The sequence below is a fragment of the Euleptes europaea genome, chromosome 19 (genome assembly GCF_029931775.1).
Source record: "Euleptes europaea isolate rEulEur1 chromosome 19, rEulEur1.hap1, whole genome shotgun sequence".
NCBI classification, from domain to species: Eukaryota; Metazoa; Chordata; class Lepidosauria; order Squamata; family Sphaerodactylidae; genus Euleptes; species Euleptes europaea.
This window is the reverse complement of record NC_079330.1, coordinates 21,274,817-21,291,881: the sequence shown is the minus strand read 5'-3', so window position 1 is coordinate 21,291,881 and position 17,065 is coordinate 21,274,817. Positions and strand designations below refer to the sequence as shown.

General features: G+C 47.4%; 1 protein-coding gene across 1 annotated transcript in view; it reads left to right on the top strand.

The window, feature by feature from the left end:
- The window catches only part of ZZEF1 (zinc finger ZZ-type and EF-hand domain containing 1), a 100,281-nt gene that overhangs the window by 69,086 nt on the left and 14,130 nt on the right, over nt 1-17,065 (top strand). Inside the window, exons 37-47 of the mRNA XM_056864990.1 lie at nt 918-1,046; nt 2,894-3,030; nt 4,635-4,912; nt 7,855-8,029; nt 8,563-8,695; nt 10,158-10,354; nt 11,550-11,669; nt 13,410-13,598; nt 14,226-14,326; nt 14,954-15,089; nt 15,790-16,149. Coding sequence (XP_056720968.1) covers nt 918-1,046; nt 2,894-3,030; nt 4,635-4,912; nt 7,855-8,029; nt 8,563-8,695; nt 10,158-10,354; nt 11,550-11,669; nt 13,410-13,598; nt 14,226-14,326; nt 14,954-15,089; nt 15,790-16,149 — 1,955 coding nt within the window. The remainder of the gene's footprint in view (nt 1-917; nt 1,047-2,893; nt 3,031-4,634; nt 4,913-7,854; nt 8,030-8,562; nt 8,696-10,157; nt 10,355-11,549; nt 11,670-13,409; nt 13,599-14,225; nt 14,327-14,953; nt 15,090-15,789; nt 16,150-17,065) is intronic.

The following is a 17,065-nucleotide window of genomic DNA, read 5'->3' as shown; positions in this document are numbered from 1 at the left end:
TTACATGTGGCTGGCTTATCTGGGACTCAGAGCTCTATGGCTAGAATGCTTCCTGTATCTCATAAACCCTTAACAGGAGGGCCGGTACCTACTGTGTGTCAGAGCCCTTCCAAGCCAGTACAGTAGGTCATGTTTCTGATAATGACGGAGCATTAGTCCCCTGCACCTGGCTGTCTTCAGCCCTTGTATTGGGACCTCAAAACAATCCCAGAGTTGACCTTGCTGGGTCAGTAGCCCATATAGAGCTGTCTCTTGTTCGTTGCTGCTTTATGGAATCATCTGCTGTTAGCGTCCATATGTAGACATCAAGGATGCCGCTCCTTCTGCCCTCTTGGCAGAAGGCAAGGCGGCTCAGTGGTGGAGAAGATTCCTCTTTAGCACAGGCAGGTTCCAGGAGTCTGACTCCTCCTCTTCCTGCCACATGACTGTGGCATACCTTACTGACGTGGTTGAAGCTCAGAGGGTCCTGTGCTGTCACCTGTGGCTAAAGGTGGGTCTGGAGTCTGGAAGGGCAGAATACCACTGCTCCTGCACCACGTTGCCTCTCCTCAGACAGGACAATGGTCCTTCTTGACACTTCCTATGACAAGCACAGCATTCCTGTCCAGAAAGCTCCCAGATGTGATCTGTATTTTTCAGGTGGGGGGAAGGTTTCTGTCCCTTCCCTTTCTCCACGAGGGAGCAGAACGTCCCTGTTGCTTCAGTTGAAGCTGTCGCTTATGGGTATAGAAGCGGCGGTAGACCTGCAGCCCCAAATTGCACAGACCTCTGTCGTGTGGGTTGCTTGCACTTGGGGAGGCTCATTCTGACAGAAGAGTTCAGCATCCCCCTTTCTGCCTGTGACACATGCGGACTGATGGTTTGGTGTGTTAACATCCTCCTCTTGAATATCTCACTTTTCTTCCTCCCACATCTAGGTGTGAAAGCTCTAGCCCTGCTCTGCGTGTTCCCAGAAGGCGAATCTTTGTCCGAAAATGTGATGCCATCTATTGATTATTCCACAGACAGTAACATGCACAGCCATGCTAGCAAAGAAGCCGGGGACAGCAATAAGACAGCGCCAGCACCTTTCTCCTGTTTCAATGTAAATATTCTTTATTTTTCAAAGTATCCTTTAAATCCCTTCTGTGTGTGCCCATTTTTTTACAGCCCTATAGGAAGTTATAAAAAGCCCGCATGTGCAAATGTGTTGAAAGCGTTATCAGTCCTTTTTGAGACTTTCTGGACAAGCTGGGACATCTGAATTGACTTTTAATTTTGGGTGGAGACTTAATGCTGACACGTAGAGAGGAGCATTCTTTGGCTACCCCTCCGTGTTGGGACTCCTGCCCACTGCAGGCTTACTGTGCAAAGCCAGAGCACTTTTCAGAAGCATTGCAAGGCTTAACTATTTTGGGTGCCCTTAAAGACTATTGACTGTCTTTAGGGGAGGGTCTGTGGCTCAGTTTGTCGAGCATCTGCTTGGCATGCAGAAGGTCCCAGGTTCAATCCCCGGCATCTCCCGTTAAAGGGACTAGGCAAGTTGGTGATGTGAAAGACCTCTGCCTGAGACCCTGGAGAGCCACTGCCAGTCTGAGTAGACAATACTGACTTTGATAGACCAAGAGTCTGATTCAGTATAAGGCAGCTTCACACATTTACAGCCTCGACTCGGCTTGCTCGCTTGAACGCCAACCCTTCAGCGGTGTTAAATGGAAGATACGGCAACTTACCTTATTCAGATAGGCTTTGTCTCTGTGATCTGAAGAGAGTGGATTCATTATCCCATATGATGTTGGAATGTCCCCAATACAATTCTTACCGCAATCAATGGATTACTCCTATCTTAATCAAATTACCTGCCGCCATAATAAAACAGTCCCCTTTTTGCTGGTGGATAGAGACCCAAGAACAACATTGGCAAGTATCTATCCACCATATTTTCTTTAAAGAAATAAAGGCTCCCCTTTTACTGCTCAAGACCTTTTGGTCAAGAGAGCTTGAAAGAAGGAAAGGGCAGCCTCGACCCAGGCAATTATTCATATGGGAGACTTCCAAAGAATACCAGGGGCATGATATGAAGGCAGGCAATGGCAAATCACTTCTGAATATCTCTTGCCTTGAAAACCTTACGGGGTTGCCATAAGTCAGCTGTGACTTGACGGCAAAAAAAAAACCCAGATCTGGCCTCCCCTGGTCAGCAGCAAAACGGCCTCTGAGCCAGAATTAGGTGGGGCACCAAATTGACAGAAAAGAGGATAAAGGCTAATCTTGCCCATCCCCTCTTCCTGCTTTTCTGCCACTAGGGTAGTGGGCGGAAATAAAAGCTGTGGGCCGGCCCTGCTGTTGTTCTTGGAGAGTGTGGGTGGAGGTAGGAGGGAGAGACTTCAGGAAACACCCCTCCACAGGTTTGCTTTGACTGAGAACACAATGAAGTACTTGCTGCAATGTAGTCTGTAATTTATTCCTAGGGGAATGGAAATGCTAACGAAATTCAGGCCTCTGTAGATACCAAACCAGAAGGCAAACCGAAAACGAAGAGAGAGCCTTCCAGTGGCCTTCCCCCAAAGAAAGAGGAGGGTTTACAAGACAGGGAGGCACTTGCGCTAAACCCAGACTTGACTGCAAAAGAAACCGTATCTCCAGAGCTACTGGGTAAAGATCTGTTCCTCTTTTTTTCCGTGAAAATTAAAAATTGGGGAGGTGGGGGGGAGATACAGCGGCTTCTGGCTCAGCCTTTTGGCCACCATGCCCCACAAGCCGGCACAAGGGTAACTTACGTTTTGTGAATTTGACTTCCACTGGGGACAACCTGAAAGGAGAGTTTTCAGTTTTAGCAGAAATGCTTATACGGACGAGCAATATTATTGTCAGTCACCATTCTGTGTTTGGTGGTGGGGAAACTTCGTTGCAGATCCTCAAGTCGCCAAAGTTCTGCCTCCGAAACCAGCCGACGAAAAGGTGAAACTGAGCCAGGAACAGGCCTTCGCTGAATGTTCCCAGAAGAGGATTCTTGGCTTGCTGGCGGCCATGTTGGCTCCCTTGAAATCCGTAAGAGATCGGGCACAAACCAGGGAATGTGTGGGAGGGAAACAAAGACAGTGCCTCTAGAAAAAAGTAGAGATGCCAAGAAGGCCTTGTGAACAGTTAGTTGTCTTACTAGCATTTATGGCTGTTCTCTCCAGCCTGCTTGCTTCCCTTGGCGTATGAATGTCTTTCTACAGGGAGGTCTAGCCTGAAGGTGCAGCGTCTCTAAAGAGGTGCTGCAAGACATACCCCAGAATGGTAACTCTAAAATAAAAAAAGCAATTGACTACCAAAGTGATTCCCCAATGTGGTGGCGGCAGGGGCTGTGACGCCCAGCACTGTGTTTCCTGGTGCCCACTTCCTTCTTCCCCAGAGCAAAGGGCCAGGCCTGTTTTTTTCTGAATCTTAGGAGTAAGTGGCGCTTCAGAAGAGCTGAGTACTCAGTGTCTGCAGGGAGCACCCATTTGGAAATAGCTGACTTGGCTGGGAGCCTGGTAAAACAATGTTATATAGAAATATATTTATTTCAGAACGCTTATATCAGGGTTAAAAACATTAAAATTGATAAAACAAAGCACAATAGCAACTATTAAGGTCGATAAACTTAAACCACACACCATACGCGTTTCGGCCAACAGGCCTTCATCAGTGGTCAGATACAATCCCACATAGTGCACACACACACAAACAATATACAAATATATCACAATATTTAAACAACGATAAAAGCCCAGGTATGTGTGTAAGGGTGTATATCAATTTTCAAATTTGAAAGCCCACTAAGGTGGAATTACCTGCAAGTTGTTCTACTCTGGGCTATATTAGTCTCCCATACGGAGTGTGCATGCTAGCATTTTGTGGTTGGCCCCTGCCCCCCATGGCAGCCATTTTGGGGTGGTTCCCGCTACCTCTTCGAAGTTTCAACAAGGCTGGGGACCCCTGGTTTCCTTGAAAGGAAAGGCCAAGAATTTGCGCAGCTGCTGCTTAAGAGAAATCAAAACCAAGAACCCTTCCCCTCAGTAGTACCCCAGCCTTGTTAGTTGACATTTAGTTGACTTCCGTGACAGCAAGCCCTTTTCTTTAGAAACTTACTGGGCTGAGATTGGAGTCTGTTCAGACATTGTCTAGTGAAGAGCAGTTTTTGCCTCCAGTCCCAGGTTCTGGTTGAAGGCCACCTGATGCAGCTGTCTTGCTTTAAAGTTCGGCAACTTTGTGTCTGGCCTGTGCCTAGAGAGATGCCTAGAAACGTCCCGAGACCCTTCCCCCACCATGCATCACCTTGAGTTCCATGATGAAAGAAAGGTGGAGATATTTTGATGTCTGCTTCTTTCATTATCTCTATAGAACCATAGAATCATAGAGTTGGAAAGGGACCACCAGGGTCATCTAGTCCAACCCCCTGCACAATGCAGGAAATTCACAACTAACTCCCCCCCACACACCCCAGTGACCCCTACTCCATGCCCAGAAGATGGCCAGTTTTAATTACCTTTCCACCACCACCCATTGAGGCTGGCATTCAAGCAGATTGTGAGGGGGGAGGAATTTAGGTCTATCAGGCCAGAAGCAGAAGCCCGTGGCATCCCTAACCCTACTGATGGCTTCCCCACCCCCGTTTCTCTCCATAGGGGTCTGCAGCATCCCTGATTAACCTGGACCAGATCCTTCCCCTCATGTTTCAAGTGGTGATCTCCAACGCCGGCCATTTGAATGAAACCTACCACCTGACCTTGGGGCTCCTGGGCCAGTTGGTTCGAAGGCTGACTCCTGCTGAAGTGGACGCTGCCGTCACCAAGGTCCTCTCGGCCAAGCATAGCCTCGTGGCGGCCGGAGATGGCTCTACAGTGCCAGAAGGCTGGAAGACAACCCATCTCCTTTTCAGCTTGGGAGCCGTCTGCTTAGACAGGTGCCACTTCAGCTAGGGCTGTCGAGCTTGGGAAAACGCTTAGGGCTGTTGAGCTTAGAAAGAAGGCGGTTAAGGGGAGACATGATAGAGGTCTATAACATTATGCATGGTATGGAGAGAGTGGACAGGGAGGAGCTTCCCCCCCTCTCATATTACTGGAACGCGGGGTCATCTGCTGAAGCTGGAGGGTGAGAGATTCAAAACAGATAAAAGGAAGCATTTCTTTACGCAACGCATCGTTACATTGTGGAACTCCCTGCCCCTTGGCTACTAGTCAAAATGGCTACTAGTCATGATGCGTACCTATTCTCTACAGTCTTAGAGGAGCGTGCCTATTATATTGAATGAATGAATGAAATAGTTTAATTTGCATATAGCCCTAGGCCATTAAAAATGTCAACAATACCACAAATACATAATAAAAGGTAAATACTAGGTTGAAAATGGCTAGATTGATAATAAATGTACATAATAACACTATGCACCTATTATATTAGGTACTGTGGAACACAGGCAGGTTAATGCTGCTGCAGTTGGGTCTAGCTTAGCTCCGCAGCACAGAGGATTATTGGTTGAATTTGAGAATCCACTCTCAGTTCATGGTTGGCACTAGCTAGGCCCTCTAGCCCTCAGGTCCTGTGAACCCTGGAACTCAGTGGCACCAAGTGTGGTGACTGCCTGTAGCTTAGATTTATTTAGAACATTTATATGCTGCCTCTCCAGAGACCTGCCAGATGGCTTTGAAAGGCATTAGACAAATGCATGGAGAAATAGGTCTGTTAACAAGGTAGATAAATGGAGTCTCCAGTTTGGAGCCATTGTACTTCTGAATACCAGGGTGTGGGTTTTGGAGGGGGAGGTGGGTAGCATCCTCAGTGGTTCTCTCTCTTATTTGTTACTCCCACAGCGGAATCTCCATAGTTTGGGCCTTATCCACCTTTGAGAAAGAGTTGCACATTGACTATGTTGCCTGGCCTTAGAGCAGGGATGGGGAACCTTTTTCCTGCCAAGGGCCATTTGCACATTTATAGCATCATTCGGGGGCCATACCAGGTGTAGATCTCCCGGTGGGGGGGAGAGGATAGGGTTGCCAGGTCTCCAGCCACCACCTGGAGGTTGGCAACCGCAGGGGAGGCCACACAGAGAAGGCCTGGAGGACTCCCCCGGTTCTCCCCCCCCCCCCAGGCGGGAGGGCAGCCAGCGGTGGGCCTGAGCAAACGAGGCGCCAGGGAGGTGCAGCCTGTGGTCGATCGGCAAGGGAGGAAGGAAGGAAAACAGAGAAAGAGGAAAAGGGAGAGAGGGAGAAAGAAATGGAAAGAGGGGGATAAAGAAAAGGACGGAGGGAGACAGACAAAGAGACAGAAAGAGAGGGAGAGAGAAAAGCCTTCCCCCCCACACACATACACACACGCCAGCCCCACGTGACCTGACCTCAGGCTCCATGCCCTCCCCGCCCCAGAGTCCACAAAAGGCCCCCTGAAGCCCAATCGGCTCCTGCGTGCATGCTTTGCCGCCGGGAGCCACGGGCCTCTTCCCCCCCCCCTTGCTGCTCAACAGCCGACAGGCAGCAAGAGGGGCTTACAGTGTTCCACAGTGGCTATAGGGGGCAACCTTGGGGGAAGCGTCCCTCTCCCTCCTCTCGCCGGCCAACAGCCGTCAGTCGCTGAGAGGAGGTCCAAAGGGCACCACACACCCCTGCAAGCCATGGCCCCAGGAACACCCTCAGGGAGGGCTGCCCTATGCTGAGCCTCCGCGGCGGGGCCCCAGAGTCCCGAGGGCCACAAAAAATGTCCTCGGGGGCCGCATACGGCCCCCGGGCCTGAGGTTCCCCATCCCTGCCTTAGAGGCTCAACATGTGATCAAGGAAACGGACAGGCAATTCCAATGAATTTGACAATATTTGCCCTATTTTGCTTTTCACATCTGCCTCCAGGACTGGTTGGGCTGTAAGTCTCAAACGAACATCGAGGAGTTGGCATTCTTTCTAACCATGGTGGCTGCTCCTTAGCAAATGCAGTTTCCTCCATCAGTATAGGAGGGTAGTTTGAACAGGTGACTCCTCTCGCTCAGTCCATGGGCCAAGGTCATGTGAATGAAACAGGTTCTCCTCTCCCCCAGCTTCCAGTCCTGCCTGCTCTGATGGTTTGTTTAGAGCTCCTGTTCCGTTAGTGAGCAGTGCCACCTGGACATCTTCTACTCTTCCTTCCCCAGATTAGCAAATTTTGGTTGCAGGGAAGCTACTGCAGTTTGGCATGCCCAGAACCATTTTGGGCACCAGACATGCCATTCCCATCTGAGGGGCCGAAAGAGGTGAAGGTGCAGAAAGATCCTGGTAACCAGTATTGGTGGTTCCGTGGAAGATCTCCCCCATTATGTCCTGCCCTGTCCTTTATTTACTGAGCCCTGGAACAAGTTTCTGGCAAACATTCTTTCAGCGTCATAATTATCATCTGATGATGACAGATTATTTGCTATACGATAAGGACCCTTGTATTTACCAAAGAATGGCACTGTATGGACCTGGTGGCCAAGAAAATCAGGGTGAAGCAAATCATGAAAGGTGGTAAAGCTGGACAGAGCCAAATGGGCGTATTTTAATTTTTAATTTTTGTATTCTTTTAATGATTCTGGTTTTGTATATTTTAACCTGTTGCTATACTGTTCTAGATTGTAATGACCTACGGCCTTATACAATAAACTTGACTTGACTTGGTAGCCAGTGTGACCGTGGAGCTGCTCTTGAGATGGGGACTGAAATAGAAATCTGTTTTCCTCAACAGCTCTCCTTTCCGAAACATTAGTGGCAAGCCATTACAAAATGGATGCCTCAAGTTGGGAAATAGCTCTGTCTTCTTCCCCTTTTTATAGAACACTCTCGCTTTAGGGACAAAACTCATAGAACTCTGTTGCGCGCACCATTAATCCTAATTCTCCTTTTCCAGCCGCATAGGCCTAGACTGGGCGTGCACCATGGCAGACATCCTTCGCGCTCTGAACTCTTCCGCCCAGTGGCATGGGGTGATCGCCACTTTCACAGACCACTGCATCAAGCAGCTGCCCTTCCAATTGAAGCACACCAACATCTTCGCCTTACTGGTTCTTGTTGGGTTTCCAGAGGTAAGCGATTGTCGGAGAACTGTTTTCTGAAAGAGCCTGCAGTGACAGAAACAGGATAAAGGGGAAATTATTTGGCAGAGTTAGCAGTCAAACCACATCGGTGGGACAAGTAACATTTGAAGACTTTTTTTGTAGCAGAAAAATTCTTTTTATGTAGCTGAAATATTCTTTTTATGTGTGAGTTCAAGTTAGAATATAAAAGTGAAGCATAGTTGGGTGAGATGAACTATATTAATTATTTGGATTCAGTATTGCTTTGATAGACAGTCTGAGAATCATTAAGCATTAGCATTGTTTGGGAAGATAGCTTGGAAAGTAGTGGGATTATAGCTAATGGATTTAACCTGTATTTAGATTAAATCAATGACTTGTAAGATTTTTGCGATTATCTGAAAATGAACTCCCTGAAAGACAATCTATTCTGCATGTAAGAGAATGTATGTGAATGGACAATGTTTGTTTGTTTGTAAAATTCTGAATAAAATTTACTTAACAAAAAAAGTTCTTCACATTTTTTGTTGTTGCCATCACAGGTCCTGTGTATGGGCACTCGCTCGGTGTACACAGATAATGCAAATGAAGCCCACAACGTCGTCATCCTTAAGCACTTCACAGAGAAGAACAGGGCAGTGGTTGTGGATGTCAAAACCCGAAAGAGGAAATCAGGTTCTCTTATGCTCTTTTCCTTAATCCGATCCCTTAAAGCCTCTGCCGAACTAGAAAGCTTGTTAAGAGTCAGAGGTTACCGTATTTTTCTGTGTATAAGACGCCCCCATGTGTAAGACGGCCTCTATTTTTTGGAACCCAAAATTAAGAAACCAGGAGTCATCGTATACATGAAGGCATGTATGGAAAAATACAGGCGGGGAAGAGAGTGGGGACCCTCAGAAGGCCAGTTGCCGGCCGGCCAGAGTGACCAGGCTCTTCCCCGCCCACTCTCTTCCCCGCCCGTCAGTGGCGACCTTCCATGTATAAGACAACCCCCCATTTTTTTCTAAATTTAAAAAGAAAAAAACGTCGTCTTATACATGGAAAAATACGGTATTTTAGGCTTACTGTCTCTGGAGTCATTCCTGTTCAGATTCCGACACTCTCATGCACTAACAAGGAAGACTTTGGATCAATCCTAGACCACTGTTACTAGGATCCAAAGAGCCAGTCAGTAGGGTTTTTTGACTCTGTTACTCTTGCGCCCAAAGAGCCCCATGGCGCAGAGTAGTAAGCTGCAGTACTGCAGTCCAAGCTTTGCTCACAACCTGAGTTCGCTCCCAACGGAAGTTGGTTTCAGGTAGCCGGCTCAGGGTTGACTCAGCCTTCCATCCTTCCGAGGTCGATAAAATGAGTACCCAGCTTGCTGGGGCTCAAGGGAAGATGACTGGGGAAGGCACTGGCAAACCACCCTGAAAACAAAGTCTGCCTAGTGAACGTCAGGATGTGACGTCACCCCATGGGTCAGGAATGACCCGGTGCTGCACAGGGGACCTTTACCTTTTTACTCTTGCGCCCACCCCTCCCTGGTCACATTTTTGCCCATACCAGATGGCAAATTGCTATTGAAAAGCAAGGTGGTTTCAAAAAGAGGTTTGTGGCAAGGGAATCTGTTTTTCAGGGATAAAAAGACCAAAGGGTGTGGGATTTTCTGGGTTCTCTTCTGTTTAACTCCTTCAGTCTGGTGCCTGGAAAAAAAGTAATTAACGTTGGCAAGTTTGCTTGATTTTAATTCACATTGCAGTTTTTGGGGGACAGAATTGGTTTAGTTTCTGGGTAGATAATGAAACAAACAGCCACTAAAAATAATGAAAGCCCTGACCTGAATAGCTCAGGCTAGCTCAGTCTCATCAGATCTCAGGATTGGCCCTAGTTAGTACTTGGATGGGAGACCTCCGAGAAAGGCCAGGGTTGCCATGCAGAGACAGACAATGGCACACTGCCTCTGTGCTCACCGTAAGTTGCCTGCAACTTGATGGGGGGAAATTCTGAATGCAACTTAGAGGACTGGTATTTAACATTCAAGCTTTACCTGGTGTTAGGTTTAAGGCAGACTCGAGTAAATGAAGCTTACTGTGGTTGAGATACCGACAGAAAGCAACACGATCCCCTTCTTTATTCCTCCCCCCTTTGTTTCTAGTGAAAGACTACCAGCTGGTTCAAAAGTGTGGCCAAGACGACAGTGAATCGCAGAGCCAGCTGCGCCAGTACCTCCAGCATTTTGTTTTCATAACCAGCCATCTTCTCCAGACAAGTATCGACAGCAGCTTTGCTGAGGCAGTGGAAGCGTCCTGGGTCTTGTCTCTTGCTCTGAAAGGACTTTACAGGACGCTTAAGGTACAGTTCTGAAGAACTGTGTGCAGTGGTTGGCTACACTCAACAAGGCCCCTCTCTTTAATTGCCTCTTTCCCCTTGCCCTTCCTGCAACAGATTCCAGGTGACTGCGATAGGATACTCTTCCCTCATTTTAGCCCCCCTAGGTTCTTGTGAGAATAAACAGGGGAAGGGGGAACTGTGTACTATGTCCTGAACTTCTTGGAAGAGAGGGACACGGGGGTGGGGGGAATGTACTAGAACAATAGGTGCAGATAACGAGGAAAGGTACTGATATTTTCAAGTGCATGGGACAGATGTAGTTTAGGTATTGTGCTAGATCAGAGGTTCCCAAACTATGCTCCACGGAGCACTTGGTGCTCCGCAAAACATCTCCTAGTGTGCCGTGAAGAGATTGGAAAGAAAAACACTACTGCCATTCTGTTTAGTATGTAGGGGCTAGGTGAAAATTAGTGCTCCATGACGAATTTCTCTCCTGAAAAGTGCTATGTGACTCAGAAAGTCTGGGAACCTCTGTGCTAGATTATTCTGTTAGTTGCCACTTTGTTGTGGCTTAACTGTTTTTTGTTGCTGTTGACATGTTATTGTTGGTCTTTTGTGCTTCATTTTTGCCTGTGAACTGCCTATGTAGTTCCTGATGAAAGTAATAAACATGTAGTTTGCTATTTATTTATTTATTTATTTATTTATTACTTTTATCCACTCTTTCCCAGCAAAAGTTGGGCTCAGAATGGCTAACAGCATTATAAAGCATTTCGTAAAAAAACAAAGACCTACAAACCAGTATAAAACCTAAATTAGCAGTTTGTCTAAACTACTTAAAAGATGGTGTCCTAAATTATTCCTTTAACAAAGGGTGAACAAGCAGCAGCAGTGGTCGAAATAATGAGGGCTGTTTTATTAAGGAAAGAGACCCATCAAGAGTGGATGGGTTTAGGCATTAGCCAGAGGCATTTATAGGAGTTTGTTCCTGATGTGTAGTCGAATTCACATCTTCCGTTTTGTGTTTATTGATCACGTTCAATTTTATAATGTCATTGTGGAGATTAGATTTGTGATAAATCTGTAGTCATTTCTCTTCTACTCCTCTTTTGGGAAGCTTAAAGAGAGGCTGATGTGGCATGCCACGGCAGCCTGCCGTCGCCCAGATTGTGGCCCGCCTGACTTAACAAAGCGACATCTTCCCTGTCTTTTGCAGACACATGCCTTTGAAGAGATCCGCACCGCCTTCCTTCAGACTGGCTTACTGAAGCTGCTGGTGAAGAAGTGCAGCAAAGGAACAGGTTTCAGCAAGACGTGGCTTCTCCGAGACTTGGAGGTGATGTGCCCTCTTGTTGAAGAGCCAGCGTGGTGTAATGGTTAAGAGTGGTGATTTGGAGCGGTGGAGTCTGATCTGGAGAACCAGGTTTGAGTCCCCACTCCTCCATGTGAGTGGCGGACGCTAATCTGGTGAACTAGATTTGTTTCTCCACTCCTACACATGAAGCCAGGTGGGTGACCTTGGGCTAGTCACAGCTCTCTTAGAGCTCTCTCAGCCCCACCTATCTCACAGGGTGTAAGTTGGGGGGTGGGAGGGAAGGTGATTGTAAGTGATACGGCAAAACGGGGGTTCGTGGGGGGAGAGAGAGACCTGCAGATCGATATTCAAGAAAACAGTTTATTCTGGCAGCTGCGACCCAGAGCACTCTATCGAGTAAAAATCTCTGAGCCCCGATTGTACTGAGGAAGGAATATTTATCCAAATTCAAGATATGACAACCCATCAACATTCAGGGTAACGCTGATAGCACTCCAGACATCGAGGCGGCGCAGTACAGTTCAGTTCTATCCAGTTTCTCCTATCAATGTTTATAGTTCACTCTGACTCTCCATGACTCTTAACCCACTTCCTTAGCACACAGACATACAGGGATATTCTGCCCAGCAACAAGCTATTCCCTGGCTGCCCTAATACATTTTACAGAAAGGAAAAGAGATTATTACAAATTGCTAAATCAGTGGATCTTCCATAGTCAGGGGAAGTCTACCTTGCTGTCACATTCCCCCCTTATGATACAAGACATACATATAAGGCTTGTCAATCATTCCTGTATTCCATTTCATCATACTTTCTATCACAAAATACACATTCCAGAACCCTCTTATCTCAGTGAACCACTCACTCCACCACTCAATCGACTTCCCAATTCTCATTCCGACCAACTTTCTAATTCCCATCCTGGGCACAATTAATTCAGGTCATCTTATACATTCTTAACAATTGATCTCACAAATACATCCCATCTCAAAATACGTTCTTGCCACTGAAATCCAACAAACAATTTCCACAATAAACCAATTGCTGAAACACAAAGGCCCTTACAATAGATCCAACAAACAATTTAACAGCATTAAGAAGCCAACTAGGCCTGGCAATATTACAAGAATGGTAGTGTGTGGGTGCTTATGCAGACTGTCAGTTGAAGACAAGAGGAAAGTCAGAGAAAAGACAGAGGAAGGGGACATATTTGCACGGCTAAAGGTGAGATTCTTGCACCTGCTTATGTACGCAGGCAGTTGATAGGGCCACAGGTGAAATATCTTTTTCTGTGGGCAATAATTCCAGGAAATTCCTGGAGGTCCCTAAAACAGCTTTATTGAAAAAAATCCAAAACTTAGGAAGGACAGTTGGAAGAAGCAGGAACACATTTGAACAAGATACATTAATGGAAGAACACACAGACTTCTAAGACATTGCAGAATGCATGATACATAGCAGCAACATCAATCCTGCATTGGTACATTTTATAAAACAACACCAACATCCCTTTATCCTTTCTTCAAACAAAGCATCCCAAAAATCAAAAGTCCTTTGTCAACTTTGAATGGAAACATACACAACCTTTCACAATAGTCATACAGTTGAGATCATTACAAAGAGAAACACCAGAGAACTCAGGCAGTCTAGAATAGGCATGACTGCCACAGAATCAGAACCTTGCTGTCACATAAGCCAGTTTGATTCTTCCTTAAGTGGTAGAGAATGTCAGCATATAAAAACCAACTCTTCTTCTTCCAGATCTTATCAATCATGCTTTACTCATCCAAAAAGGAAATAAGCTCCCTTGCTGAGCGGAAGGTCCCAAGACTGGAGGAGAGGGACGAGGATCAAGCAGTGGATCAGTCTGTCGTCACGCCCACTGATGCTGACCAGAACCGGCCGGACCCTCTGGAGGGCTTGGATGAAGCCACCAAAATCTGTTTCTTGGTACTTTGTGGTGCATGGCTCTTGGGGGTGAGGGAGGCATCTAGGAATGTTCATGGTGCAGTCGAGCCAAGTGGCAGAGATAAACGACTTGTATCAAATCGCACAATTACCAGACCTTAAGAGCCTTAGAGTGTGTGCCAAGATTTATTGCAGAGAGAAGCCCTGAGAACGTGAGGGTGGGAATGTTTTATTCATCGGCAAAGTCTCCCTATTCTGATGTCTGGAGAAGTTACTAGCAGACACTGAGCTCCTTTACAGTCTTTGGCTGGAAGGGAGAATTGGCGGAAATTACACCTCCCCTTCCATTAGTGGAAAATTTAGTCTGGATCCAACCCAGGATCAATATAAGGGGCTTTAAGATCAGGACCTGCTCCTGCCTATATTTACTGTATTCTCCCCAGCAGTGGGTTTTTAGATCTTACTGCTGGGATTATTTATTGCTCTTCAGTGACAAGATTCTAGATTTTATTTCTCGTCTTGTTATTGGATTGCTTTAGTACTGAAAGCTATCTCGAGAACTGTGCACTAAAAGGTGGGGAACAGTTACCTTAAATCCGTAAAAAATACAGAACGAAGAAGAAAAGATTTGCGCTTCTCTGTTCTGATTGCAGTCAAACTTTGTTCCAGATGACTCATGATGCTCTCGATGCACCTCTGCATATCCTTCGGGCCATGTACGAATTGCAGATGAAGAGGACAGATTCTTTCTTTCTTGAAGTTCAGAAGAGGTAAGGGAATTTGGGAGGGGCCATGGCTCAGTAGTAGAGCATCTGGGTCAATCCCCGGTATCTCCAGTTAAAGGATCTTGCAGTAGGTGGTGTGAAAGGCCTCTGCCTGAGACTCTGGAAAGCTGCTGCCAGTCTGAGTAGTCAGTGCTGACTTTGTCAGACCAAGGGTGGCAGCTTCATGAGTCTCGTATAGGTCACTTACGCGTGACCTATACGAGAGCAAGCATGGTGTAGTGGTTAAGAGTGGTGGTTTCCACATGAGCGGCGGAGGCTAATCTGGTGAACTGGATTTGTTTCCCCACTCCTCCACACGAAGTCAGCTGGGTGACCTTGGGCTAGTCACGCTCTCTCAGCTCTCACCCACCTCACAGGGTGTCTGTCGTGGGGAGGGGAAGGGAAGGTGATTGTAAGCCGGTTTGAATCTCCCTTAAGTGGAAGAGAAAGTCGGCATTATAAAAACCCAACTCTTCTTCTTGTATACTTGGGGAAGAGGAAGGGGGTAGGGAAAGATTAGCTTTGAACGTGCAAATAGGAAAGGCTTTGTATGTAAATCCTGTTTTTTGAAGTTACCGTCTCTTTGACTGTGAAGTGTTTCACTGGGTTGTTTTCGGGGTTTTTTTGCATAAGGTTTGATGGGGACGTAGTCACAACTGATGAGAGGATCCGAACCCTGGCTCAGAAATGGCAGCCCAGCAAGCGCCTGCGCTCGGAGGAACAGAGCTCCAAAGCAGTGGATACCGACATGATCATCTTACCCTGCCTGGTGAGTGTCCTGTCCTGCACCAAAGTAGAAGAAAAACAGGTGATACAGGATCTAGGGGTCCCCATCAAACCTCCTCATTCTACAACGCTGCTGTTTTTCTGTCCCTCACCAGGGGGATACGAGCAATAGAGGCCTATTTGGGGGCCTAGAGTGGCTGCTTTCTTTGCGTGTTTGTGTGTGAAGTGCTGTCAAGTCATAGAATCATAGAGTTGGAAGGGACCACCAGAGTCACCTAGTCCAACCCCCCTGCACAATGCAGGAAACTCACAACTACCTCCCCCACACACACCCAGTGCCCAGAAGATGGCCAAGATGCCCCCCCTCCCATGAACTGCCCAAGTTCATAGAATCAGCATTGCTGACAGATGGCCATCTAGCCTCTGCTTAAAAGCCTCCAGGGAAAGAGAGCTCACCACCTCCCAAGGAAGCCTGTTCCACTGAGGAACCGCTATAAGTCACAAAGTCACAGCTGACTTACTGTGACCCAGTAGGGTTTTCAAGGCAGGTGACTAACAGGTGTTTTGCCATAGCCTGCCTCTGCATAGCAACCCTGGTATTCCTTGGTGGTTTCCCATCCGTGTACTAACCAGGGCTGCCAAGCAACTGTGCCTTTGGTCAAAAGAAAAAAATGGGGACTGTTTAAACCCGAGCTCTGCATGTTAACAGGTCTAAACCCCTCCAGCCTGTTCCTCTCTTGCAGTCGAAGCCTGCCCCCAGCGACAAAGCCACCGAAGAATCCAACCCCATCACCCAGAAGCTTATCACCAACACGGAGAGCGACCTGCAGCTCAGCTACGCCAAGCAGCGCCGCACCAAAAGCTCCGTCCTGCTGCAGAAGGAGCTGGACTCCAGGAGCAAGAAAGCCGTGCGGGGCTACCTCCGCCGGGTCAACGAGGCGACCGCCGTCCTCTACGCCCGGCACGTCCTCGCCTTGCTCTTAGCTGAGTGGCCCGACGATGTGGCAATCAGTGAGGAGATGCTGGAGCTCAGCGGCCCCGCCCACATGACCTACATCCTGGACATGCTGATGCAGCTGGAGGAGAAGCAGCTGTGGGAAAAGGTAGCCGTTGCATGCCTCAGTAGGGTTGCTGTTAAAGAGTCAGCACAGGGGAGGGGCTGTGGCTCAGTGGTAGAGCGTCTGCTTGGCATGCAGAAGGTCCCAGGTTCCATCTCTTGCATCTCCATTTAAAGGAACTAGGCAAGTAGGTGACGTGAAAGACCTCCACCTGAGACCCTGGAGAGCGGCTGTCGGTCTTGGTAGACATTACTGACTTTGATGGACCAAGGATCTGGTTCAGTATAAGGCAGCTTCATGTGTTCATGGAAGGGTTGTGAAATGGACGGGAGAATCGGCATTAAGTCTCACCAGTGAGGCAAGTGTGATTGAAACTGTGGGCCGGCGAGGTTTTATAAGCATTACGAGGTTTCCCGTCACCTGGGACTGTCACTCAGGGAGGATTTGAAGAGGAGGGAAAAGAAATTCACATTATCTTAAGAGCCATCTGGTCTCTTCTAACTCTTCATCCCAAGCTGAAAGGGAGCCTGTTGGAAAAGGTGTGTGATTAGATTACAGATTACTCTTTCAAATAAAGCTTCAAGACGTTCTCCCTGTTTTGTCTCAGTTTTGGTCAAGTTGGAGCCCAGAGCTGAGTTGTAGAATATATACGGACGGTCGCTGATTAACTCCCTGGCACCTCCAGCTTAAAAAAACAACAACCACAGTATAACATTGCTTTGGTGAGAACTCATGTAAAATTAAGAAGAAGAAGAGTTGGTTTTTATATGCCGACTTTCTCTACCACTTAAGGGAGACTCAAACCGGCTTACAGTCACCTTCCCTTCTCCTCCCCACAACAGACACTCTGTGAGTTAGGTGAAGCTGAGAGAATGTGTCTTGCTCAAGGTCACCCAGCTGGCTTCGTGTAATTGATCACCAAAGCGCCAACTCTGGAGCACGCTGCCGCTGTTCATCCCAG